Source organism: Cryptomeria japonica, chromosome 11, assembly GCF_030272615.1.
Source record: "Cryptomeria japonica chromosome 11, Sugi_1.0, whole genome shotgun sequence".
Lineage (NCBI taxonomy): Eukaryota > Viridiplantae > Streptophyta > Pinopsida > Cupressales > Cupressaceae > Cryptomeria > Cryptomeria japonica.
In genome coordinates, this window is record NC_081415.1 from 208,452,246 (window position 1) to 208,478,731 (window position 26,486).

At 38.9% G+C, this 26,486-nt stretch overlaps 1 protein-coding gene across 4 annotated transcripts in view; it reads left to right on the forward strand.

Annotated features, from left to right (window-relative positions):
* The window catches only part of LOC131067662 (phospholipid--sterol O-acyltransferase), a 156,496-nt gene that overhangs the window by 80,642 nt on the left and 49,368 nt on the right, over positions 1-26,486 (forward strand). For all 4 annotated transcript variants that reach the window (XR_009111857.2, XM_058002774.2, XM_058002772.2 and 1 more), the window contains exons 4-5: positions 3,132-3,301; positions 3,419-3,495. Coding sequence is in view for 3 of the 4 variants with exons in the window: in XM_058002774.2 (XP_057858757.2) it covers positions 3,132-3,301; positions 3,419-3,495 (247 nt within the window). In the remaining variant the exon portion in view is untranslated. The remainder of the gene's footprint in view (positions 1-3,131; positions 3,302-3,418; positions 3,496-26,486) is intronic.

Genomic DNA, 26,486 nt, shown 5'->3' on the forward strand with positions numbered 1-26,486 from the left:
GAGGCAGCCAAGGTAGATCTAGAGATTATGTCACGAGAGGACCCCAAGTTGTGATGGACTATGCATGGGCCTAGCTCTTTGACAACTACTCTAGCCATTCGTTTGCTATCCTAAGTTTCTAGTTCTTCTGCTGCTGAGAGGAACTGGTCTACTTATAGCTTCATCTACTTTGTTAAGAGGAATAAGCTTACTTGTAGGAAGGTGGAGAGGCTTGTGGTGGTACATAGTACCTTACGCCTCATTGACCGCAACACATCTACGTACAAGGAGAATTTAGCAGCCAGATGGGATGTAGAGTCAGAAGAGTCAACACACATTGATGATGATGCTACACAGACAGGGCCGGTTGGTATTGTTATAGATGAGCTTGAGCATGTGGGTTATAACAGTTCGAGTGATAAGGAGTTTGGTGAGGAGCTTGGGGATGATTAGACTCTACTTCTAGAGTCTTGACTATTAGCCATTGACTATTAGTCTATTACTATCTAGATTCTAGTATTTACTATTTTGTTTTTGAATTTTGAACTTTGAACGTTGTTGAATCTTAATAACTTCATTGTAATTTTGATAAATCATGATAATGAAATCAGAAATTTTGAAAATTCTTGCTCCAATGTCTATATTTATAATTTATTATTACTAGTTTGATGCAATCACTGCAATGTGTTTAAGTTTAAACTAAACTTTACCTATTCCTTAGGCTTATACAGTGTAACAATTATTATGTTATACATCTTTATCTTTTTAAAACTAATTTATCAAGTTCTATATGTATTATGTTAGCACTGTTTCGACGTCGCCCCCTGTCCCCCCACCGTCCCCTTGCTGTTCCCAAACTTAGGCCCCAAGTATCCCCATCCTCGAGATGCGTACCCCCATCTCCAAATTCAGAAACTTGGTGGAACATTGGATTTTGAGCTTTTTGACTGAAAGAAAGCCCTACAGCTACACATTTGTGTTGTTTAGCTAAATGTAGAGATTGAACAATGCAAGCATGTAGTTGTAGGAATTTCTTTTGATCAAAAAACCCAAAATGTCTCGTATCTAGTACTGATGTGTTGAATCCCCTTGCACTTTAGCTTAAGAAAACAAAAAGATAGATGTTTATTTAGTTTGTATGTATTACATACTCTAAATCATAGTTTAATTACTTAGTGGACTTGCCTCGGACTCGCCAAGACTTGCAAGCCCGTTGGTGGGCCGAGTCGACTCGTCACGGACTCGCGAGCCAAGTCCGGGCCAAAGACTCCCAAGTCTGTGCTAAGGACCCGCATAAGTTTGGTGTCAGGACTCCCGAGTCCTGATGAAGGACTCTCGCCGCCTGCTGAGAACACCCAAGTCAAGTTTAAAACATGTTTTTTTTTTCACTTTTCCTCACTTTTGACAGTTGATATTACTCAAAACAGGTCTGTTATACATTTTAAGGATTGAAACTATGAGTGTGAATGATGAAAATTCAAATATTGAGTGTTTGGAGATCATATGACACGTGTAATGTTTCAATTATGGCTCTTATGTTCTCTAAATGCATTAATTTCTTTTTGTTTTTCCTTAAAACTGGTTTTCTTTTTTGCCGAGTCCTTTCCCAAGTTTTGTCCGAGTCTGAGTTTTCCAACTTTGCTCTAAATCATCCCGTAGTCCAATGTAAATATTGTGAATGGTAAGTACATAATGTCTAGTTTTATGTTCAACTTTATTTACAATGAGCTTCCACATTTGATTTGAAAAGAACGGTTCTTGTGCATATTTGTTTTGTTTTATATTACACTGAAATATGTGGATTGAAATGCTAACACTCTACCCATTCCTACTTGTTATCATGCTCTACACATGCTCTGCCGACTCTATCCATGACCTTCATTTGCCCATGCCCGTCCTCTGTTTGTCCTACATTGCACCCACACCTTCCTCTGCTCTGCTTGTGTGCTTCCCTTCTTGTGTCTGCTCCTCTGCTTGCCCATGTACTACCCTTATCCTTTTTAATTTTTTTCAATAAAAGATATAACCTTTCAATGAGCACAGGCAAGCCCCCTCTTATTATTTTATTTTCAATAAAAAATGACCTTTCAACAGGAATTGTTAGCCCTGCAAAACAACTGTTGACAGCAATTTGAATGGAATGTGACTTTTAGAATTTTTGACTGTTGATGCAATATTATACTCCTTTTTTATTCAAATCGTATAGAAAACAGTTTTCCAATGTTCTATACATTCATTTTGATATGTTTCTCTAAATTGTATTATGTATGAAATTTGTGTATTTTTAATGAATTTAAATAATTCTTTTAAATTGCCAAGCTTTTGTTGAGTTGCCATGTCTGAGTCAAAATTGGGTCTTTCAAGTCATTATTTTTCAAACTATGAGTTCCCGATCCTGACTACAAAGATGCAATAAATTGTTTTAGCTCAGGGCAAGCTTGTAAGAGCCTTAGTGAGTACTGTATCAGTCCCATCATGTCCTTGGGAACTCTAAGGGAATAGCTGTCTTGAATTCTTGGTTATTTGAATTGACATAAGGAGGCACAGACTCAAGTTGTTGGATGTTCCCCTTACTGGATTTTTCCAGGGTGAATCTGTGTCATTTCTCTTTATTTGTGATTGATTCTTGCTAATTTATTTGCTCAATTGTTTGTACATCTGCTGTCATAAATTCCAGCTCTTGGATAGCTTCACAACCCTATGTTTAAGACTTGTTTTAAGCAAGGTACATAAAGAACGGCGATATATGTAAGTTTTTCTGTTATATATAACTTAGGATCTGTTTTGACGAACTAGGACACTAAAATATATCCTAGTTACAGTTCAGATCCCCTATCTATATGGATACAGACTCTACAATGATAGTTTTGTTCAAGGAGTGGACATTTCTTGGTATAATGACTTATGTAGGGAGCTTATATCTCAGCAAGTCTCTTCTGTAGACTGTGCCGCCATTAGCTTGGAATGCTATTCACTTTTTGGTAGAGGACATAGAGATCACATCAATAGTAAATCTAGCTAGCAAGGTAATTTTTTCTGAAATTGTCAAAATCCCTAAAAGAGTTGGTATGATACTTTTTATAACAATATTTGATGGTTCTTTGTTGTATATCGTAATTTTTGCTCATTTCCTCTGGTGGTTGATTTTTCAGGTTGACTTTTGAAACAGCACTCAAGCTTCGTGGAGGTCCATCATTGGTGTTTGCACATTCGATGGGAAACAATGTCTTCCGTTATTTTTTGGAGTGGCTGAAGCTCGAAATAGCTCCCAAGCTCTATAACCAATGGTTGGACGATCATATCTATGCTTACTTTGCTGTCGGTCTGACTCCTTTCCGTTGCATATTTCTTTTAATTTGGCTTGAGAAATGTGATTATTTATGTATTCCTAATTGGTTCCTAAATGTAAGACTTATTTTGATTTTATTCTCTTTTTCAGGAGCCCCTTTTCTTGGAGCAGTAGAGACCATAAAAGCAACATTGTCTGGTGTTACATTTGGGCTTCCTGTCCCAGAGGTAAACTCATCAATCATTAGTTTGAAGGATTTGTATATTCTTTTCTACTATACAGCATTTGTAGCAAAACTACTAACTCTAGACCAGCAACCTCACGCTATAGCTGCTTCCTCCCATATATGCTCGCTCCTATGGCAACATCTTACCAATGGTAACAAGAGCCCAGAATATCAAGGAAGTGGCCACTCTTGAAACCATATTTGATTTCATCAAATTTCATGTCCAGAGAATCATTTCAAAACTTACGTTCCATCAAGAAATGAGAATATTGCTATTTGATGATGGGAGACACTCGAAAAGTCATCTTGGCGATAGAAGAGGTGGAAGCTCAGCTTTGGCTCCTTAAGGCTCGGGTACTGATATGCCACTGGGAGCTTTCCACAGATCCAAAACTTTGAAGGTTTGGATCATGAAAACTGCAAACTCACCAGATCAATGGAGCTTGTCTAGATGCTGAAAAAATATTTCATGGCAGTCTTGTCAAAAGAATAAAGAAACTCAATCTCCCAAGCAGGACCCTAGATTATGAAAAGGCATGGCTTTCCATGAAACACTAATTTTCAAGTAACGGATGATTTGCCATGTATATAGTGGCTGTACGATAAAGCCTCTCTCTCCTTCCGAGTTAATATTGATAGGAAAGAGTACTGTAATGTCCCCTCTTAGCTTGTTCCTGTTTTTTATGGTTTAGCCTATTATTTTGGTCCTCGTCGCCTAAAGTAGATGGTTAGAGGCTCCTGGTGGGCAGTTGGCAGAGCGTTCTCTTCTTTGGAACTCAGTTCGGTTCAGAATTGGCCTTCGTTTGACTCAGTTTCACACATTTACTATTTATAGTAAGTTAGTGGATGATTAGGAGGGATCCTTACTATTTTTAGTAAGGCATCCGGATGAACAGTGGACGCAGTGGGCTACTCTATGGTATTTGCAGAATTGAGAAATAGTGGTTATTATTGGAGTTATAATATTTTAATTATTATTAAAGTTATACTTTAATAATAATTAATTATAAGTGAATAATAATGATTAATATTTGGACTTTATAATATAAGGGACATTTAGTGAAATAAAGTCAAATATTAATACATAAGTTATATCTTAATGTTATATTTGCTCTTTATAACTCAAGGGTCCATTTATCATTAAATGGGGGCCATTTAATTAATTATTTGAGCGCCTGCCAAGGAGATTATTATAAAATATAAAAGTGCAAGATTATAATGCATTAAACACAAATTAAATAGCTTTTTGGAGGGATCGACTTCTTCAAGAAATATATATATGGCTGCCAAGGGAAAATCGATTGATTCTTTGGGCATTTGATAATATCTTTTCATAACTTCTTTGGCGATGGGAAGAGAGAAACCAAGGGTTTCTACATTTCCAGAGCTTTTGGGCATTGGAGAGCATAGCTTCTTCTCTGCAACAGCAATCTGAGGGTGTGAAACTATCATCTGAAGTTGCTCTACTATTGGCTTCATCCAGGAGTCAAGTTTGTGCTTCATTGAAGGATTAAGCAAGGGTTTCAAAGAATACTTATTAGCAGATCAAAGTTGAAGATTATTGTGGAAAGAATATTTGATTGCTGACTGTGTGCCATTATTCTACAGCATGTGGGGTTCTATTGTTGCTTCCAGAGGCCGTACAATGTGAAAGGAGTTGGGTGTATGAAGCTATGGGCAGAAACGCCTAGTTTTAGATGTTATTAGTTCATCCTTTGGAGCGGCTAGACTTTTATTATCAGCATGATGCATTGATAGTGTGGAGAACTCAACAATCAATGCCTAGTGTCCATGAATAAGGGTTCACCATTGCTGCACTGATCTCCAGAATTTCTGATGCTGATTCTTTCATAACAGATTTTCCAGTATTTGACTTCAGCCATCCGGGTATGAAGATTAAAGAATTTTCAATCTTTTTTTGTAGAGCTGAAGTAAATATATTGATATACTGTATGTTATTGTAATCTGAAACAAAGTGTATCAGACCTGATTTGCATTGTTATCAGACCTGATATAGTGGCAATAAAAATTCATTTGAAGGTTTGAATGTTCATTATTTGTTTATGCAAGTTATTGGTTATCACTTCTATGTATTGGTATATGTTTTGGAATTGCAAATCATTCAAATACAAACAAAAGAAACACATATACACTCAGAAATCAGAACTTAGGTATTGCATGCCAACCATTTGACGAAATGTCAAAAGGTCAAAATTGAGTCTTTGGAGCAGAATTAGTAATGGTTCTCACAAGTACTTCAAAGAATAGGTGGAACAATTTGGGACTAATCACAATTTCAGAGATCATAACGCTATTATGTACATCCAATTGTTTTTGTATCCTAAACTTCCTAAACTTCCCAAACTTCCTAAACTTCCACTATTTGTGAGCCATAATTGAATCCTTGTCATGGTCATTAATGTTGTTTTTGTTGTTTCTAGTCAATGCCTTTGCAGTTTGCACAACTAATGAAAGGAGCTTTAATGTGCATCCCATGAAGCTAGGATTTAAGCTCAAATGACAAAGAGAAGGTGCAAAATTTTACTTAGAAATGAACAATGTTCCCCAATAAAGAATACAAATTTCATCAAAAGTCAGAAAAGTGCATCATAGTGCAGTGGCTTGTGCCTGACCAAGAGGAACACAAGTAAAATTGGAAAAGATTTTTGCTAATGCAATGGCGTGAGCCTTGCCTAGGGGGTGTGCCGATGTTAAGAAAGTGTTAGGTTAAAAATGTTTGCCAGTGTAAGAGCACATGCATGGTATTAGGGTGCAAAAAATAAGTTTCAGAACCAAAAAAGGTTGCCAATGGAGATGCTTGTGACTCTTAAAGGGGTGCATTAAACTTAAAATTTGCAAAAGCCCATGTCTATAGTGGCATATGCCTCTCTAAAGGGAGACATCAAGTTGGAACCTCAAAAAATGCAGTGATGTATAGAAGCAAATGCCTATACGAAGAGATGCAAACCAGACAAAAACAATAATTTTCAACTAAATGCAAAGAAGCACACTCCATCAAAGAAGGGTTTTTGTAAATTCTAGGCTATAGAAGAAAGTGTTCACAGAAATCTATTGCCCATTGGCAAGAGGTACAGTAAGGTTTCAACATTCATCTAGGATGCCAAAGTCATTTTCAGCGAACTTTTCCCATTCATACTTAGGCGCCTAATTTTCCAGCAGTCTAAGTTGAGTTACCAGTCATCAAAAATAAATTTCCTGTCATTCCATAGGCACCTGGCGTTTGATAAAGATTTCTAGTCATCACAAGTGGTGTCTAGTGTTTGCTGTCATAAAATCTTATGCTTTGTAATAGCTTCCTATTTGTTTTTGAGGGTTTTCAGCAAAATTCTTTCTCCACTCAAGAAATAAGGTTTCAACTCTTTCAAGGGTTTGAGGACTTGTTTTTAGCAACTTCCATGAGGGTTTAGTGAGTGCTGATAACAGATTTTTTGAGATTGTTGACACCTATTGGGATCAGAATTTGTTCCGAACACCTACTGCAGATTTGGGCAAGGGTTTCATCTTTGGTTGCTCATTTTTTAGACTTAAAAAAGGGGTTTGTATGGCAAGTTTCATCAAAGGGTGTGTTAGTCTTTTAGTTCACATCTTTCAATGTGAGATGAGACCAAATAGTGTCTATAGTAAACTATTCTTCAAATCATTAGGGGAGGTTCCCTTTAACCTAGAATGTAAGGATCTTAGAGAGTACTTATTTATGTTGTTTACAAAGCTATACATGAAAATAAATGAAATAATTTAATTATGCTTCTTTTCCAGCTATGACTGCTTGCTTGATTTACAAGCTTTATTATAAAATAATTTTATTCAGTAATATAATATCGTGAGATGTGATTTTTAGTTCAATTGACAATTATGATTATTAAAATTCATCCTTTAAAAACTCATGTCACTCATATGATGAGATAAATTATCTAATAATAATAGACTCTATGCTATAATTGGAGGGTGATAAATGTAGTAGGTTTTGGCTAAAAATAGAAAACTCATAATATGCTCTTCTCTTTGAAAATGATGATGGCTAAAAATTGCAAAACATTATTTATAGTGCGAATTGAAAATAGATTTCTTTGAATATGTGGTTTTGGATGATTTGACGAAACCTTCATTGCGGATCTTGTATTTTGATGAAGTTTGGCAAACCCTTGAAACACTTTGAAACTTTAATGAACTCTTGATGCATTAATATCTAAAGACTTTGTTTCCGTTAATCTTGGTGCATCTCATCCATATTGCTTTGAATCCTTGAAAATCTTCTTTTCAAACAACCCCACTTCCGCTAATCTCATAGGAGATTGAAGGATGGCTTGTTTGATTTGATTGTAGTTATAACTGACTTCAGTTCATTGTGGATTTTTCTTAGCAAATGATATAAAATTGTTGTTTGTTAGTACTTAGTAGTAACAGTGTTGTTGGAAAGAATGAATTTCTAAGACAAAGTATAATATTCTTTCTGAACTAGACTTTGCTTGTTATTTATGAAAGATTTTTCTTTGAATAGATGTCATTTCTATAAAAAGCAAAATTATTTTTTGTTGAAAAGTCACCTCTTTTCCCTTTAAAATGGTTCTTCATCTTCAAATAGAAAAGTAATTTTGTTTGGTCATAGTTTTAAAACTCGTGGACTCGCCACGGACTCGCGAGTCCATGGGAGCCATGAGTCGACTCGCCAAGGACTCGCGAGGCGAGTCCTGGCAAGTCCATCTGAAAGACTCGTGAGTCTTTTGCAAGGACTCGCGAGTCTTTCAGATGGACTCGCGCGACCCAGAAAAAAAGTCATGCAAGCTTTAAAATTGAGTTTTTTTTTTTTAAATTGCCTTCATTTGGCATAACTGAGGGAGTGAAAAATAAAAGAAAAATAACACCCGACGCCTTAATAAAATAATAAAAGTATTTTTGGCCTCGCGGGGCGCTGCTCCTCGACCCCGCCCTGTATCGCGACAGGGAGTGCGCAAGGGGCACTGCCCCTTGACCCCAACTTGGGGGCGCTGCCCCCAAACCCTCGTCGAAAAATATAGGGGGAAATTGCGCCGATGGAAGTAGGGAAAATTTAACCTCTGAGTTTGATTAGGCTCCATATAAAAGCATAATTAGCATTGAAGAAATCTTGGTATTATACATTTTAGACTTGAAAGTTTGAAACTATGAGTATGTGACATGTGTAATGTTTCAATTATGGCTCTTATGTTCTCTAAATGCATTAATTTCTTTATGTTTTTTTGTAAAACTATGGTTTTCTTTTTTGCCGAGTCCTTGCCGAGTCTTTCACGAGTCCAAGTCCGAGTCCAAATTTTTGGTTTGCCGAGTCTGAGTTTTTCAACTATGGTTTTGGTTGAGTCAAGTATTTTTATAAGGTATTTCGTCTATTAAAAGGAGATAAATAGTTATTTGTAAACACCTCTTTTTTTACATCCTAGGGTGCATGCCTCTGTGTTGCCACAATTTTTGTCAAAAAGTCATTTTTTACACCCCTAGATAGGCACGAAACAACTCCAGGCATGTTTGTTTTCTTTGAAAGTGAGCTCTTCTTGTTAGGCACTATTTAATTTTTAGGGCATGAGTTGAAGTTGAAACTCGTCATTTTTAGCCATGATTGTTTGTGCTATCTATCACTTAGCAAAATCACAAGATCTTCTACAAAGTGATTTTCTTTGGCACAAATTTCTTGAATTCACGATAGCTTTGGAAAGAAGATAGATGTTTTGAAAAATTGTGCTTAAGTTCTAATATCCCATAGGCATGATTTTTCTATGTTGATTGCCACCTTCAAACAAAAGGAAAATGTGTGCTTTAGTCTTCGCTTGAATCATTCATGCTGAAATTGTTTGACTGACTCATATTTAGCAATTCCATTATTCTTTTGGTGCCTTTCTTTTATCAGACCTCTATCCTTTCTTTCTCCAATTGAGTGTGCAATACAAAGCTAAGTCAGAATATTGATTCTCATTGATATCAAATCGTAGTTTGATGACTTGTTTATCTTGTGAAAAATTCTATCCTCAGGTAGAGTTTTTCCCTACCATTATAAAGATATAAGCACTGTTGAAGATACTCTTTTCCTTATTTTCCATTCTATTCTTTATCCATATCTAAGCCTCAACTATCTTTTGTCAAAAAATTATTCTTAATCTTGGAATATATGTGATAGCAATTAATGTGCAATAATTTTTTATTAGAAGTAATAGACTGACAAGATAATTTGCATCATGAATTGACAAAGATAAGAAAAAAAAATGGAGGGGCTAGAGTATGGCTATGCCATTTGTGCAAAAAGGACTATTGCGGTAGCTACACTAGATTTTATTGTCATTTTTCTATGATGTCCCCAAACAAGACTCTGTCAAGTATTGTTAATATTGAGAAAGCTCCTTGTATTATCTTTAAGGATAGCTTACAATTCATTAGGCATCAATGAAGCATTGTAGACAAGAAAGCCGGCTTTATGATTGTTAGAATGTTGTGATTAATGTCAAAGCCATTGTGGGAAGAACTCATTGTTTAAGTAAATGATATCATAAGAAAGGCTGACTAAGATGTGACAAAGAAGTGAGCGAAACCGATTAGTCAAAGAAAGAAAGAGATGCAGTGCTGCGATTCATTAAAAAAATGTTATTGATTATATGCAGCCGTTTGAGGGATGAGACAACAGATTACAATAATTATCATTATGACAGTAGATGGTGATTAGAATGAACAGAAATCTGTTTTGTGGCAGTGACCTTCATGATTGAATAAGATAGGAATCTGTCTTGTGGCAGTGATCTTCATGTCTTCATGAGCAAGTGAAATAATAAAAAGAAAGCCCAATCAAAGACTATTGTTGACAGCGACTCCATGGAAGGATTTCTAGCAACCAATTCAGACCAGAGATTGTAGAAGCAATGCAATTTACATATGCACTGATTTATATGAGAAGGCAAATATGTATTAAGTTAATAAAGGGTGTGATGGAAAACAGTCATGATGCGGGTTCGTTATTTAAGATCAATCCTCTATTGTCAACTTCATGAAATCATAAACAACAGCAACTATATCATAAAGAGTAATGATATTATGAGTTTGCAATAATAGCTTTAATAGTGAAGGTGACTCACTTGGTAGCACTGAGTTTGTATGGCCAATTGGTTATTTGCAAGAAGAATCATGTGGAGTGAAAGGCGACGAATACCAATAGCAGCGTGGAGTTCAAATGAATTAAGTGTGAATTCTTTGCAAGGTCAACTTCTTTTGAAGTAAATTACGACAACAATTACAATTAGAAGATGGTGGTTTGACCAATAAGCAAGTGTAATTACTCTAAAGGAACTTTCCAGACAATGATTAGTATAAATAAATTTGTTTATATTGAACAAACCAGCAAAGCTAATGAAAGAGACAAAGACAGTTAATGAGGAGCGATGAGATAAGAATATGAAGCGATTAATATAATATAGACTTCTAAAAAGTCAGCGATTTGAATGAGCTAGGGCAGCGATAGTTTAAGAGGAATAATTACCTTAAAACAATGATCTAAATATTAGTTATTAAAGATTACATCTCATTAATGAAAGGGTGCAGTTTGCAGCGGTTCTATGTCAAGATGTGTGATTTGTTTAAATGAGAATTACACCAAAAGGGTGTGACTTAGTAAGTGATGAAAGGGTGCAATTTTACTAATGACCAAATGGTGCGATTTGGAGAGGTGTGCATAGGCTTAAAGAAAAGCACTGAACAAAGAGATGCCTCCCTTGGTGAATGAAGAGTGGTGACTTTGAGTATTGCCTCCCTTGGTGAAGATATAAGAACATATTGAAAATAGTAGGTTGTACGGGAGGATGGAAATTAAAGAATATATTTAGGAGAGTGGGTTGTATGTGTAGAAGATAGTTGGAATACATACACCAAGAGGGTAAAGCATTATATAAAAGATTAAATCAGAAGCGTATATGAATTTGATGAGCAGCTTATAAGAAAGAGATTGTGATCTCTTTGTATCAGACTTGTGACCTGTTGTGACCTTTTCACACATCACCCCATTGCAAACGGGGACCCCCTCTTTCCTGCTTTTTGTGTTGGTTGGTTTAGGATTTTGGCAGCATAGTGGGCAATTTTGAGTTCCCGTGCCCTAGTCTCGGATTTTTGATCATGCCTATTTGTCGTTTAGAGTTTTGAAGTTATAGGATCAAGTGCGTAAAAGTTGAGATTTTAAATGATCCTAATTTTGTCTAAGTGTAAACCTTTTGAGTGTTAACGTGTTTTTGAACATCCTCGTTGGTGATTTTTAAGTGCTAAGGTGTTTCAGGACCTTTGAGTTGTTTTCTCACTCCTAGGAAGATATTTAAGTTGATTTTGCACTTTATTCCAATAGGTTTCCTTTTGTTTCGCTCAAATTTTGGTAAATTTGCCTAAGTCCCAATGCATTTTATTGAAAATTCTAAGTGTCCAGATGATTTTGAGTGGTTAAATTGTTAAATTCCGAATGAAAATCCATGTTCTAAGGGTCAAAATGTCAAAATTCCAAATGGGAGGTGCTTGTTCTAAGGGTCAAAATGTCAAAATCCTTGATGGGAGGTGCTTTTCCCCCCACATTTCCGACGACCCATGATTTTCCCCCACTCAAAATCCTGACTGGTGGTGAATTTCGACTAGATTCCTGATGGACCCAATTTCCCCCCCCCCCTCATTATCCAGACATGGGGCAATTTTCCATTAGGATGGTAAAAATTTGGCTAAGTGTGAGAATTCTTCCTGATGACCCATGGTTTTCCACCAGGACTGCGGATGACTTTAATGAGGACTAAAATGATGATTCTTGATGCCTATCAATTTTCCACCAGTGCATTTATGGTGAAATTTTAAGGATTTTTGTGTGGATTGTGATTCCAAAGCATAGGGCGAATTTCCACCATGATGATTTTGATGATTTTTGGGTCTGGATAACTGTTCAGACAGGGGTCGATTTTCCCCCAAGGTGATTTTTTGTGCTAAGTGGCAAGTTTGAATTGGAATTTTCACTCCAAACATAGATCGATTTTCCCCTGGAGACCAAATGTGTGCAAAGTTGATGAAATTTGATGGGATTTTCATCCCAACATGGGGCGATTTTCTCCAAATGGGCATCTAATAATTTTTCGATGTTTTTTTTATTGGGATTTTTATCCCAATTAAAATTGATTTTCCCCTAATGGTCAATTTTGATCTAATTTTTGAAATATTTTAACAAATTGACCCCACATTTAATTATTTTTACAAATGATGACGATTATTTAAAAAATAAAAACAATTAATAATGATTTGCAATAAACATTAAATGATTTTTACCTTCTAGAAGCAAATCGATTTTCCCCAGGCAAGTATAAGTATCAAGGTTTTATCCCACATTGCTTGTGTGGTGAAAACTCAAGGCAATTTCAAGTTTAAAAGAGGGAGGCCAACATTATAATATTATTATATTTGCCAAGTGTGTTGCTGATTTGGGTGATTTTCCTCTAGCTGGCGAATTCAGTGGAGTGTCAAGTTGACACATTTAAGGCTGAAGATTATTTTCATTGCTTATTTTTCTTCATTTCTAGCCTTGGGCGATTTGTTTGGCTGCCATTGGAGGAAGTTATTTGCAGATTTTTTCAGACTTGTGTGTTTTGGGAGGTGGCGCCATACTTGAAAGGGGGCAATTTTATTTTGGAAATTATTTGACACCATTTTGGGTGAATTTCCTTCATTCTTGGTGGCTGCCATTGTCATTCCTTGTTGTGATAACTTCCAAATCTGAGTTTGACGCCATTATTGCAGCTTGTGTGACCTACATTATTGTCTGGTAACACATTTCCAAAATTATTTTTCACCAACCATCTTGTTTCAACTTAGGCGATTTTGTTTGGAGGTGTTTTTTGAGGAGTTTTAGAGCATTTTCAGACCTTCTTAATGTTGTTGCAGGTCTGAAACTTCATTGTCAAGGGGCTGTCCTCAGAAAACATTCATTTCCAACCACTTACCTATTTAGGCGATTTCACTTGGAGTGCATTTTTGCACCATTTGTTGGCAATTTTTTGAGTTTACTGTCATTCCTAGGGGTGTTGGTAAGTCTGAAAACTTGTCTTCAGACTGAAAATTCACTTCTAGTCCTACATACGTGCTCAGATTTATTCATTTTTGCCTTGGGAAATTTATTTTCATCATAGACTTTGCATAACATGCGATTGCAACATGATTTTAATAACTGATTTATAGAGTTGCAGGGTGTTTTCAGACTTGCTGGCAGCCATTGTTGACCTCGAGAAGGTGTCCTCAGACAACTTTTGTGTGAAAACACTACTTTTCACACCTTTCCTAGTTCAATTCCCGATCCGGTATACTCCTTTGCACTCTAATTTTGATAAAATCTCTAAGTATAAGGAGGTGTCTTCAGACTTTGTTAAGTCTGAAAATTAATGATTTTAGTGAATTTCATGAAGGTATCATACCCTAATCTTGTCATATTTTCGTTCTATTTTCAGAATTCACTTAAAATGTGGATAAAATTCTTGATTTCCATCCATAAATTTGTCTAAATCATTTAGAAATCAGAACTTATTCAATTCTGAAAATAGTTATCAGGATAAATTTTTCGAATGTCTAACTTCCAGCTTCATACAGGTGCAATGTCGAAGTCTGGAATTAGCATCCGAAAGGAACAACAAAGGGTTGTTGAGACGGGATTCTATTCGGAATCCAAGATGCCATCCAGATGGAAGGAGATTATAGACACAAACATGCATTTCCTGAACATGGACCAGATGCGGCAACGGATGTTCGGAATTGGAAGCTAGATTCCTTCCCCAGCTTATGCAAAGTTGCAAACATTATGAAGAGTGGTATTTATCAAGTTGTTGGATTTCCGCAGTCCATTTAGTGCAGCGAGCTAATCCTGGAATGCGGGCAATGTTATGATCCTCGCTCCCGAATGGTCAAGACTCCTAAGGGTGCCATCATTGCCTACCTTGTTGAGGATGCAGTTGCTGAAGTTTCCCCAACTTCAATGACCCAGGTCTTCAAAGTTCCCCCAACTTCGGTGATGCAAGTCTTTGAAGTCTTCCAAACTCCTTCTGGCTTGCAACACTTCCGGATGGCATGATCAACACTCAAAGATTTAAATGCTCTGACGAATTTTTTGACTTGTGCACCTTCTTTTGTGGAGCCACGAGGGTGCATTTAATGTTTTTGGTAGGATTTCCTTCAAGGGAGGTACGGGGCCATGCTTGTTGTAGTGACTTATGTCATGTCTGCATACTCTGACTTTGGAAGGTCAATCAATCAACCCTTCTTAGAGTTGCCTTCTGTGGGTATGGCTAGGTTGCTTGCATGTACAGAAGTCAAGTGCATGCATTTCCCTGCACTCCCAGACTGACATATAGGGGTCATGTAATATCCCTTGGCTAATCTGACCCTGTTTCGCTTATTTGAACCCCAAGGAATATTGTCAAACACTTGGCATACAATGTTTGAAGCCGCTGTAGTGAATTCTTTATTTGTTTTCTTTGGGTTTGTAGGCTGCAAATGAAGTTATGGAAAGCTTCTAACAATGCAAAGTTGCTATAGAAATGATATACTAGGTGTTTTAGACCTTTACACACACATGTAATGACTGAAATTAACTAGTACAGCTAGTTGACATTAAGACAAACACTTGTCATGCATCCCAATGTATACCTACAGCCATTAGGCATTTAAGAAAACAATTGGCATGAAAGCTAAGTGGCTGATCAATGTTGAATGTTACCATGAATGTGGAATATGCAACTTATATCTCCATTAAACATATGCAACCTCCAAGTATTTCATGATATAGTCATAATAGAAAATGATGCAATGAAGTAATGATTTTCTAATACAATGACCATAGATAGAAAACCTGGAATTTCAATGGCTGCCTTGATATATTGGTTTGATTCTCCTCATACGCAGAGCCCTTGTCAAATATATATAGCTGTTCACCTTTCTAAATCCCCTTCTATAGAATTCAAACTACTGTAGCGCACTGTTCACGACATTGTAGCGCACTGTTCACGGCACTGTAGTGCATTGTAGTCTCTTTCAATTTGCAAACAAAGCGCACTGTTCATGCGCATTGTTCACGGCATTGTAGCGCACTGTAGTCTCTTTCAATTTGCAAACAAAACTCTAAAATAAACCCTCCAATCAGCTCAATATTGACTTCTGAATGAAGCCAACTCTCACAAGCATAACTAGATGATATTGCACACCCTCTATATGCTGTTACAATGAAGAAGCCATGCTCTCCAATGCCGACAAGCCTTGAATCCTGCAGAAACCCTTGGTATTCTACACTTCAATGCTCCAAAGAAACTTCAATAAAAAACTCCAATCACATAATGAAGTTCGATTCCTTTTGCACACTTATATTTCCTCAAGAAGTTCGAACTTCTTCAAAAAGCTCTTAATTAACATTAAAATGTTATAATATTTCATTTGCATCAATAATGTAATTAAACCTTGGGTTATGTGCTCATAAATTATTAATAAACTTGGCCCCCTTATCATGATAAATAGACCCTCATTTAAGTGCTTTATAATATAAAGTCATTTTATAACTTAATAATATAATCTCCAAATAATTAATGTTTAATGGAGCCAATTAAACATTAATATCTCCATGAATACTTTGTATTTTCAAACGTCGTCTGAACTGGGAGCTAACATGAGGAGACTGCATATGACCATACCCCCTTTACTAAAAATAGCAGGGGTCCATCTCTAACATCCCAAGACTTACTAAAAATAGGAAGTAGAGCAAATGATGTCCGAATGATGCCAAACGAAGACCAAACTGAAGCACTCTGAACACTGAAGATGATACCAATCCTCAAAAGACCCTCTATCCAACACATTAGCCTACGAGGGTCAGGATAATAGGCTAATCTCGCAAAATCCAAGTCTGCTAAAATGGGGACATTACAGGTCATGATCACCCTTGTAACCATTTTTGTATATAAAGGCTGTTAAGCCTCATTGTAAAGGGTTCTCTCCCTGCTGGCTTAAGCTATTCTATGCTCTCCCACTTCTCTTGTATTATTCCGTATTTTGCAACTGTAAGTTGGCCATTGGCCTTATAATTAATTGAAATCATCATTCTTGCCTTCTTTCAACTTATGTATGCTGTGTATGTTTCTTACCTTCATCATAGGTGTATGTTTTGTGTTTCTTCTCATATATGTTGTGTTAAATTTATTTTTGAGTGTGACTTGTGGGAAACCTTCTCCCCTCTTGGGATTCAACGAATTCTAACCTCCATACATGCATCGGGGTCACTCATACAATTGAAGTTTGTGCATCTCCTAGGTGTTTCAATTGATTCTTTGTGTCATTTCGGGTAGGGAGAGAAACAATCTCTTCTTGGTGCATCACCTCCTTTTGTTTTAAGCATTTCTCTCTTCCCTTTACCTCTACAATTTTTTAGGATAGGCCTAGGAGTTAGTTTTGAAGTGTTGAGTTGGTTCAACACTTGCACCTGGATTGAGAAGGAAGCCGGCCTTCTTCGGAGATTCAACCCCCTTGCGCAAGGTCCCACACTTCGGGGTTGTTTCCATGTTTCACGAGGTTGCTAAGTTGATAGCTCAACAAGGGTGTGAGCTTTTGTGATAACAGTTTTTGGTACGCCCGGTGGGACTTAGTTCGACATACATGCTAAGGATTCAGAGCTAATTCTTAGTGTTTTAGCCTTTAGAGGCAATCACCTTTCAAGCACTTGGCGACTCTGCTCAAAGTCCAGTTCTTGCTCATACGAAGTTCCTAACTTTGGGACCCCGAAACCCCGAAGTCCCCAAGTCACCAACTCCGAAACCCCAAGGTTTCGAAGTTTCGCAAGTCCGGAACCTCAGAACCCCCAGGTTCCGAAGTGCTTAAGTCCTCAAATCTGGAACCTCGAGGTTCTGAAGTCATGCAATCTGAAGCCCAAGCCAACTGAAGGTTCGATGTGTTCTTCAGTTCATCAAGCCTTTGGAGGCAACATCTTTCAAGCACCTGGCAACTCTGCAATCGTTTGGTGGATTTGTGGTATGTTATCAGTCTCTGGTTGAGAGGGTCTGCCTGCTCTTTTAAGCATATTGTTAAAAAAGCTCCATCTCTTTCAAATGCTTTAAAATGAGTTCATATCACGAGTTTAACTTCTATTCACCCCCATTCTATGAGAATGCCAACCATTTTCCCCCTCCTTACCAACAAGACCGAACTAGGATTGCTCCTAGTTTCAACCCAAACAACTTCACTTCAGTAGCAAGTGGGTACTTTCCTAATGCTTGCCACCCACCCACCCCTGCTCAGCCTTCTTGGCAGCCCAACCAGCCCCAAGATGATGAAAAAAGGCAAATTGAAAAATTAAAAGTGTGTTGCTTGATTTCACCAAGCAGCTGGAGGAGTTGAAGAGGCAATAGGAGTGGGATTTGCAAGAGGATCAACTTGCTTATCAGGCTCATCTTCAACAACAACAGATGGGAGCGCAAAGACAACATAAGGAGTTCCTTGCAAGTCAGCTTGCCTTTGCTAGGAAGGAAGAAATTAAGCAACTAGCAACCATAGAGATGTGGCTCATACAGGAGGAGGTTTTTGCTCCTAGGGTTCCTTAGTTTGAAATCCCAAGCTTCAGGCAGGGGAGGGCTCCCAAGCCTTCAACTACCCCCCCTAGTTTTAAAATTCCAAGTTTCAAGGGAGATCCAACTGTTGTTATACAAGAGCCTTCTCAATGCCTTTTGCAAAACAACCCACCCCCTAGGCCTTTTCTTGATGCTATCTCTTTTTTTAAGGGCAGACCTATTGTATGGAGGACGGATGGTTCCCATCCTCATCATGACAAAGGGTTTCAATCAGCCATTGGTGAGTCTTCATATGCTCTAAAGGAGGAGGAATCGGCAATGCTGCAGGAGGATATTGAGAACAATCAGTTGCAGCAGCAGGTCATTGAACATGAGTGTGAAGGTAAACAAGCGGACACTGTCCTCTCATTTGACAATCTTCCTTTCTTTATTGATCATGAGGAGAAGGATATGTCTACACCTCCCTCGATGCTAGCTCTGAAGCAACAAGCTAGTCTTGAGGAGCGCACACGGGGTAATGTTTTTGCTGCAGATTGCATGGCGGATGGATCGTGCCATGAACCTGAGGTTGTTGCATTATGTTGCTTGGAGGAGGAAACAAAAAAAAAGAGACAATCTGAGGATTTTAGATCTTCTTGTGAGGTGTCTCATAAACTTGAGATTTGTGCTGATGAGTTGGATATCAGCACGTGATTATGATGTATGTTGGTTCTCCCCTGTCCCTAAAAATGATAATGTTGAATATGAGGTCTTCATTCAAGGTGAAGATGTTTCTTTTGGCATTAGGGATGATGTGCCTGATCTTGCTTGGGACCAACATGCCAAGTTTGATGACGTTAAGTAACAACATGTTGGTCATGCCGACAGTCTTTTGGTTGCTCAACTTGACAGTATACTCGAGCTTCAAAGTTTCCAATTTGATGTGTCTGAAGAGCCCCCTTGTGCTGGTCAAGACAAAGATATGGTATACTTTTCATTAGCATGTGAGTTCGAGGCCTTTTCTTTTGGTTTCAACTCACACCAAGAGGAGGTCTGCTATTGTGGAAAAAATGATGCCCCCTTGTATAAAAGAGATGCCTTCTCTTTTGCATGGAGTAGTTCTTTTGATGCTAGCCGACTCCTAAAAAACTCCCCCCTTGCTACTATGTGTATGCTTCATGCATCCCTGGATGTCTCAGGTGGCTATTTTCTATGGCTTCCCTATGGTGGCAAGGTAAATGGTGAAGTGTTCTTTCACCACATGAGTAGTATGTGTGATCTAATGCATTCATACAAGAGATTTCAACCATTGCAGCTAGATGGTGAATGTAACAATGTGTAACATCCCAGTAATTTTTTTTGTTTTTTAATAGTAAAAGTTACAAGTAAACACAACAACCCGTTAAGGTTAGAGAAATCATCCAAACTGCTGAAAGGGAACCCTTCCACCTTTTGTTCACCGAGAGCTCAAGCTGCGAGGGTGAGAGCATACGGTGTTCTGGGGATCGTTAGGACCATAAAACAAACTGATAATTACAATGCTTGGGCGGCAAGCCAGCCCCTTCTGCTTATCCAGCAAGATAGAAACTTAACTCTTGGCGGTAAACCATCCAAGCAAAACATGACAAGAATTGAAACTCAATCACTCAACCGCGTAATTCAGTGGGAGTACATTACATTAAGCTATCACTCTACCCCATATTTCAGCGGGAGGACCATTGTATTGAACTTATCACTCGACCACTTATTCAGTGGGAGGATTGAGTACAAAAAACTGAATTACAAAACTTAGAAGGCGGCAAGCCAACCTCTTCCACTTATGCAGTGGGGTTTACAATTAAGAGCAACAAGAAGGGATGATTAGTACTACTGAAACAACCTTACAAAATAGAGATGAGATGAGAAGAGTAATTGCAGATTTCTACAACAGGAATATAATTTTCTGTTACAACTAATCTGCAGGCTGAAAGTACAATTCAGCAGCCTATGGAAACACCAAAATGCTCATAACTCCCTCATTTTTCACCCGAATCAATTCAAATCAATCCCAATCCCACAATATAACACTAACAACAGCATCCAATCCAAACTACAACCCAAACAACCCACTATTCATTTGGCACGCATCCCAATGCAAGTGCAAAAATCCATGCTATACCTGGGAAGTTCGATTTTATCTAGTAAATTCATTGCTCATTTAAAACTGCTAAAAACTCACACATTGTATCGCCATGGCTAGGAAGGAAGGATGAGCCGGTACCCAGAATGATGGAGTCGCTTGGTTAAGAGGTGTGAGTAAAATATACTTTCAGCAGTCCCGCGACCAGCAACCAGAAACACTCAAATCCAGCATAGAACACTCCATAATCTGCAACTCATTCACCAATCTGCAATGGGAATACAAGGACACAGCTAGGTACTATCTTGCAAGTACGAAATTGAGACTTAGCTAGGAAGCCAACTTCGAAGCGCAGATTTTCAGTAGCCAAACCGGCAGCATAACGATGCAATTTTCAAAGATGATGCAAATGGGAGCCCAAGTCTCATATTTGTAACTTCACTCCTCAAATCCAAATGCAATTCCTCCAAATTCAACGCCTTGCAGTTGCATTTCATTCCACTACATGTGGACCCCCAAAAGTGGCGCTATTTCCCATAAGTCAAATCCCACACCCAAGGCATGGACCCATGATATACTTTGGCCAATATTTAGAGATAGGTCACAAAATAATATTTCTTTCAAATAATTCGACATCTCCTTAATAAACATGAAGCTCGCCAAATACTTAGGAAAAATATGGACATTAATCCCAAATATAATAAATCAGTAGTAAAATCAGACTAATTAAATATTAAACCTTAGGATAAGGAAAATAATATTTAATTATGTCGCCAATGACTCCCGTACTGATTATTATCACAACCAGGATGAAATTGAGCCCGAACGACCACAAAACTGTTGCAGAATCAGAACCTTGTCTACTGCCAAAAATAGAATTGTGCCACACAGCCACTTACTAAAAATAGTAAGTCAAAAACTAATGCTCAGAAAAACATGATCATCGCGTCCAGAGGCAAAACATGGAGAGCTTAGTAGGGCAGTAACACCAGAATGGCCATTCCCTGAATTACTAAAAATAGTAAGTCCTTGTTTCATCAATGCTAGACCCTCATTCTTCATTCCACCTAGCCTACGGGTCTCAAGAATAGGCTAATGGACCACTGGAAGGTCATCAGTGAGAAGGGGACATTACAGTCCGCCCTCCCCAAAATTACTTGTCCTCAAGCAATTGTAAGGCTGGATGCAATAAAATCTCCTCATTTTCCCACGTAGCATCCTCTGCTGGTAGATTCTTCCATTTGACCAAGTACTCCCTGATCACTCTTCTCCTCAAAGATCGTTCCCTGAATTCAAGGATAGCTTCCGGAACCAAAACCAACTCTCCCTCCTCATCAAGCGGAGGTAACTCAATTGAAGCAACAACATTATGTCCTAGAGCCTTGTTAAGGCGAGACACATGAAATACATTATGGATCCTGCTGCTTGTTGGTAATTCCAACTCATAAGCCACTTCTCCGACCCTTCTGTTGACTCTGAAAGGCCCATAGAATCAAGGCTTCAATTTCTCAACCCCACTCTTCTTGAGAGTAGACTGTCTGTAGGGATGGAGCCTCAAATAAACTATGTCGCCCACCTTAAAGGTGCGCTCAATTCGCTGCTGATCAACATATAACTTCTGCTGATTCTGTGCATGCTGGAGATTGTCCCTCAAAATCCTCAGAATATCTTGACTTTGCTGCATCATATCTTTTGCCTGAGGGGTTCTGCTATCACCGAATACCAAGTCTACGAAGCTAGGAGCTTCATAACCATATAGTGCCATGAATGGTGACATCCGAATGGACATGTGATAGGAGGAATTCTAACAATATTCCCCTAGGTGAAGCCATCTTACCCATGTATTCTGCTGCTCCGAGACATAGTTTCTAAGGTAACCTTCCAACCACTTATTCACTATCTCGGTCTGCCCATCAGTTTGAGGGTGATAACTAGTGCTTGGAGTGAGCACATTATTACACAATTTGAAAATTTCCTGCCAAAAAGCACTTAGGAACTTGCTGTCCCTATCACTCACAATGTTCTTCGGTAACCCATGTAATCTAAACACTTCCCGAAAGAACACTTTAGTAACTTGTGCTGCTGTAAAAGAGCTGGTGATGGCGAAAAAATGAGCAAACTTTGTAAGTCTATTGACCACCACATAGATACTATCCTTCCCTTGAGCCCGAGGTAGCCCCGTGATGAAATCCATGGAAATACTCTCCCATTTTTGACCGGGAATAGGCAAGGGTTGTAACAAACCAGCAGGTATAGTGTGCTCATCTTTGTTCCTCTGACATGTATGACAGTCTTTAATGTACTTCAAAACATCACTTTTAAGTCCCTTCCAAGAGAATCTCTCCCGGATCTGCCTATATGTTTTGAAATAACCTTGGTGACCAGCAAGGGGGATGTCATGGAAAGTCTTCAAAATCTTCTCTTTTAACTTAGATTTAGGTACTATGAAGATTCTTCCCTTGTACAGTATCAATCCCTCAACCAATTTGTACCTTTCATCATGAAAAGTACCTTCTATAAGGCTGGTTGCAAACTGATTTTTGGCATAATCGGCAAGCAATAACTCTCTCCAATCAGCAGTAAGCTCTCAAAGTGAGCTCAAATGGGGTCTCCTGGATAAGGCATCTACCACCACATTGTTTTTACCCTTAACATACTCAATATTGAAGTCGTAAGCCTGTAGCTTACTCACCCATTTCTGCTGTCTCTCATTCAGATCCTTCTGATGCATGAAGTGTTTAAGACTATTGTGATCAGTCTGAACAATGAATTTACTCCCCACCAGATACTATCTGAACTTTGCAAGGGCATGCATTATGGCAGGCATTTCCTTGTCATAAATGGAATACAGTCACTTAGGACCTCTCAACTTTCTGCTCTCAAAGACTATAGGATGCTTATCCTGCATGAGGACCGCACCAACACCTTCTCCAGATGCATCACACTGTAGCTCAAATGGCTTGGTGAAATCAGGCAATGCTAAAACAGGGCAGGAACTCATGATCCCTTTAAATTGCTCAAATGTTGTCTGTGCCTTTTCGGACCATTCAAAAGCTCCTTTCTTTGTGAGATTTGTAAGGGGGGCAGCCAACTGAGAATATTCCTTCACAAACCTCCGATAGAATCCACACAATCCCAAAAATCCCCTCAAATGTGTTATGTTTTTGGGAGTAGGCCAATCAAGGATGACTCTAATCTTTTCAGGATCCACCTTCACACCACCTGCACTGATAATGTGACCGAGGTAGAGCAACTCTTCCATCCCAAACTCACATTTGGACTCCTTGGCGATCAGGGACTCAGATTCTAATATGCCCAACACTTCATCCAATTGCTGTAAATGTTCTTTCCAAGATTTGTTGAATATTAGGATGTCATAAAAAAATATCAAAACAAACTTCCTTAACTAATCTTGGAAGATTCTATTCATGCATGATTGGAACCTAGCAGGAGCATTAGTCAAACCGAAGGGCATGACTAGGAACTCAAAATGCCCAAAGTGGCATCTGAAAGCAGTCTTCTCCACATCTGATGCTCTCATTCTAATCTGATGGTACCCCGATCTAAGGTCAATCTTGGAAAAGAACACTGCCCCATGTAGCTCGTCAATGAGCTCATCAATTCTCGGAATAGGATACCGATTCTTGATGGTTTTTTGATTCAGGGCCCTGTAATCCACACACATGCGCATGGTCCCATCCTTCTTTCTCACCAAAACAACAGCCGAAGCAAAGGGGCTTTTGCTAGGCCGTATGTAACCCATGTCAAGCAATTCCTGAATTGCTTTCTCAATCTCATCCTTCTGCTTCTTAGGATATCGGTAAGGAGTAGTCATGACTGGCTTAGCTCCTTCTTCAAGCTCGATAATGTGCTCGGCACCTCTTTCAGGGGGCCTGCCAGGAGGGGGATTTTCGAACACCTTGCTCCTCTTAGTTATCAAAGCTTGAATGTCTTTAGGATAATTTATGTGCTCTTGTTGTGGTTCTGAAGGCATTACCATGATCTTGCTTCTATCCTTGACCATTGCTGAAATATCTGAGGAATAGCTGCCCTTATCCACCAATGGATTGGAAGGCATTATCAAACACTCCGCTGCCCACTCCACCTGGTTATGGCGGATCAGCCCCATTCTTTTCAAGGATACAACTTTAAGCCCCCCATGCGACATTCCTCTCAAAACTACCTTCTTCTCTTCAGACATGAATTTCAGCTCCATGGTTTGTAGGTTTAGTGTGATTTCACCAAGAGATCTCAGCCATTGAATCCTGAGGACTGCATCATCAGTCCCTCCAATGCTCGCCACAAAGAAATCATCTTTGATATCATGATTTCCCAACTTCAGAGACACGTTGGAAATCATTCTGTTACAGGATATAGTGGAGCCATCTGCTACCATGACTTTGAAACCCTCAACTTCCTCTGCCACTGGCCCCTTTTTTGCAACAATCCTTTCATCAATGAAGTTGTGTGTTGCACCTGTGTCAATGAGAGCAATGACACGATGCTCTCCAATCACACCCCGAACTTTGAAGGATTCATTTTTGTGGATGCTCGAGAGTTGAGCAACTACTCCCCTATCTTCTGACCCAAATTCAGGCCCTTCAGGAGCCTCTTCATACTTGCTGTCCTCAACTTCAGTTTGCTGTTCTGAAATTTTAGAATCCGATCTCTCTTCTGAATAGCATTCCATCTGATGCAAATTCCCTTTTCCATGGCACCTATGTCCGGGAACCCAAGGTTCTCTGCAAGAATGACATAGATTCTTTCTCCGGAGCTCTTGACGGAGCCCATCATCCATACGCGGAGAGAACTTCTTGGTCTGATTCGTGAACTTCTTCTTGTCCTTTCTGAAAGGGAAAGGCTTAGACTGAATTTTACTCTTTGGGGCAGCCAACTCCATGCTTTGAGATTTTTTGATAGCTTCTGCCAGGGTGGGCGGATCAAAAGCTTTGACCCATCCTCTCAATGGTTCTTCAAGTCCTTCAATGAAAAGGACAACCAACTATTTCTCTGAGATGCTACTCACCATGACTGACAGGTTTTGGAATTCAGTCACATAAGTGTCCAATGAACCTTGCTACCTAAGTTGTGCAAGTTCTCTAAACTTCACCTTTGGATCCTTGGTGTCAAATCCCTCAATTAGCTTGTTGGTGGAATCAGCGTAGGTGGTGACTAAGTTGTGACCAACTCATGGTACCACCATTCGTGGGCCACTCCATCCAAGTGCAAGGTAGCAAACTTGATGGCGTCCTCCTCCGACATCGGTCTCAAGGACAAGTAATTGTCCAACTTCTGTACCCATGCTCTGGCTGTACTCTTAGCGCTCCCATCAAAGTGGGCTAAGGTCACTCTTCCAAGAGCCTGCTGGAAATCTCTTGGGGCAGCAGACTTGTAGTCATTCCTCCTTCCTCTCTTCATTTTCTGATTCATGAATTGATCCAGAGTTAGGATATCTCGGATCTCACCAGGAAGGGAAGCATACTCCATGTAGCTGTTTCTTATCTCATCAGCTGTGGGTATCTCTGTTTCAGCTTGTTGTACTTCTTTTGGCAAAAAGACAAGCTGTAAGGGCCTTGGGGCTGAACCTCCATTGTTACTCTCGTTCCTATTGTCCACAGGAGCCTTGGAAGTGCTGGCTTTCGGACCATTGTTGGGTTGATTAGGGGTCCCAACAACGTTCTGGTTAAGCTTGGCCAGCAGTAGGGACATCATGTCCATCATGGCAGCAAATTGCCTATTTGCCTTCTTATCAGGTTCTTCTTTCGGGTTTGTGGTCCTATCTGCCATTGAATGCACTGAGTCTGAAGTGTCTAAATCCTTTACTCTGTTTCTCAGTACTTCTGAGAAAGTGTCCTCTTCCGGCACTATCGGACCCTAAAGCTGTTGTCTCTTCTGCTCTCTGTTGTAGTATCTGACATCTCTGTCACTCATGGATACTTCTGAACCCACTGACTCTCATAGGCTGGCAGGAAACCAAGCTCTGATACCACTGTAATATCCCAATAATTTTTTTTTGTTTTTTAACAATAAGAGTTACAAGTAAACACAACAACCCGTTAAGGTTAGAGAAATCATCCAAACTGCTGAAAGGGAACCCTTCCACCTTTTGTTCACCGAGAGCCCAAGCTGGGAGGGTGAGAGCATACGATGTTCTGGGGATTGTTAGCACCATAAAACAAACTGAAAATTACAATGCTTGGGCGGCAAGCCAGCCCCTTTTGTTTATCCAACAGGATAGAAACTAAACTCTTGGCAGTAAACCATCCAAGGAAAACATGACAAGAACTGAAACTCAATCACTCAATCGCGTAT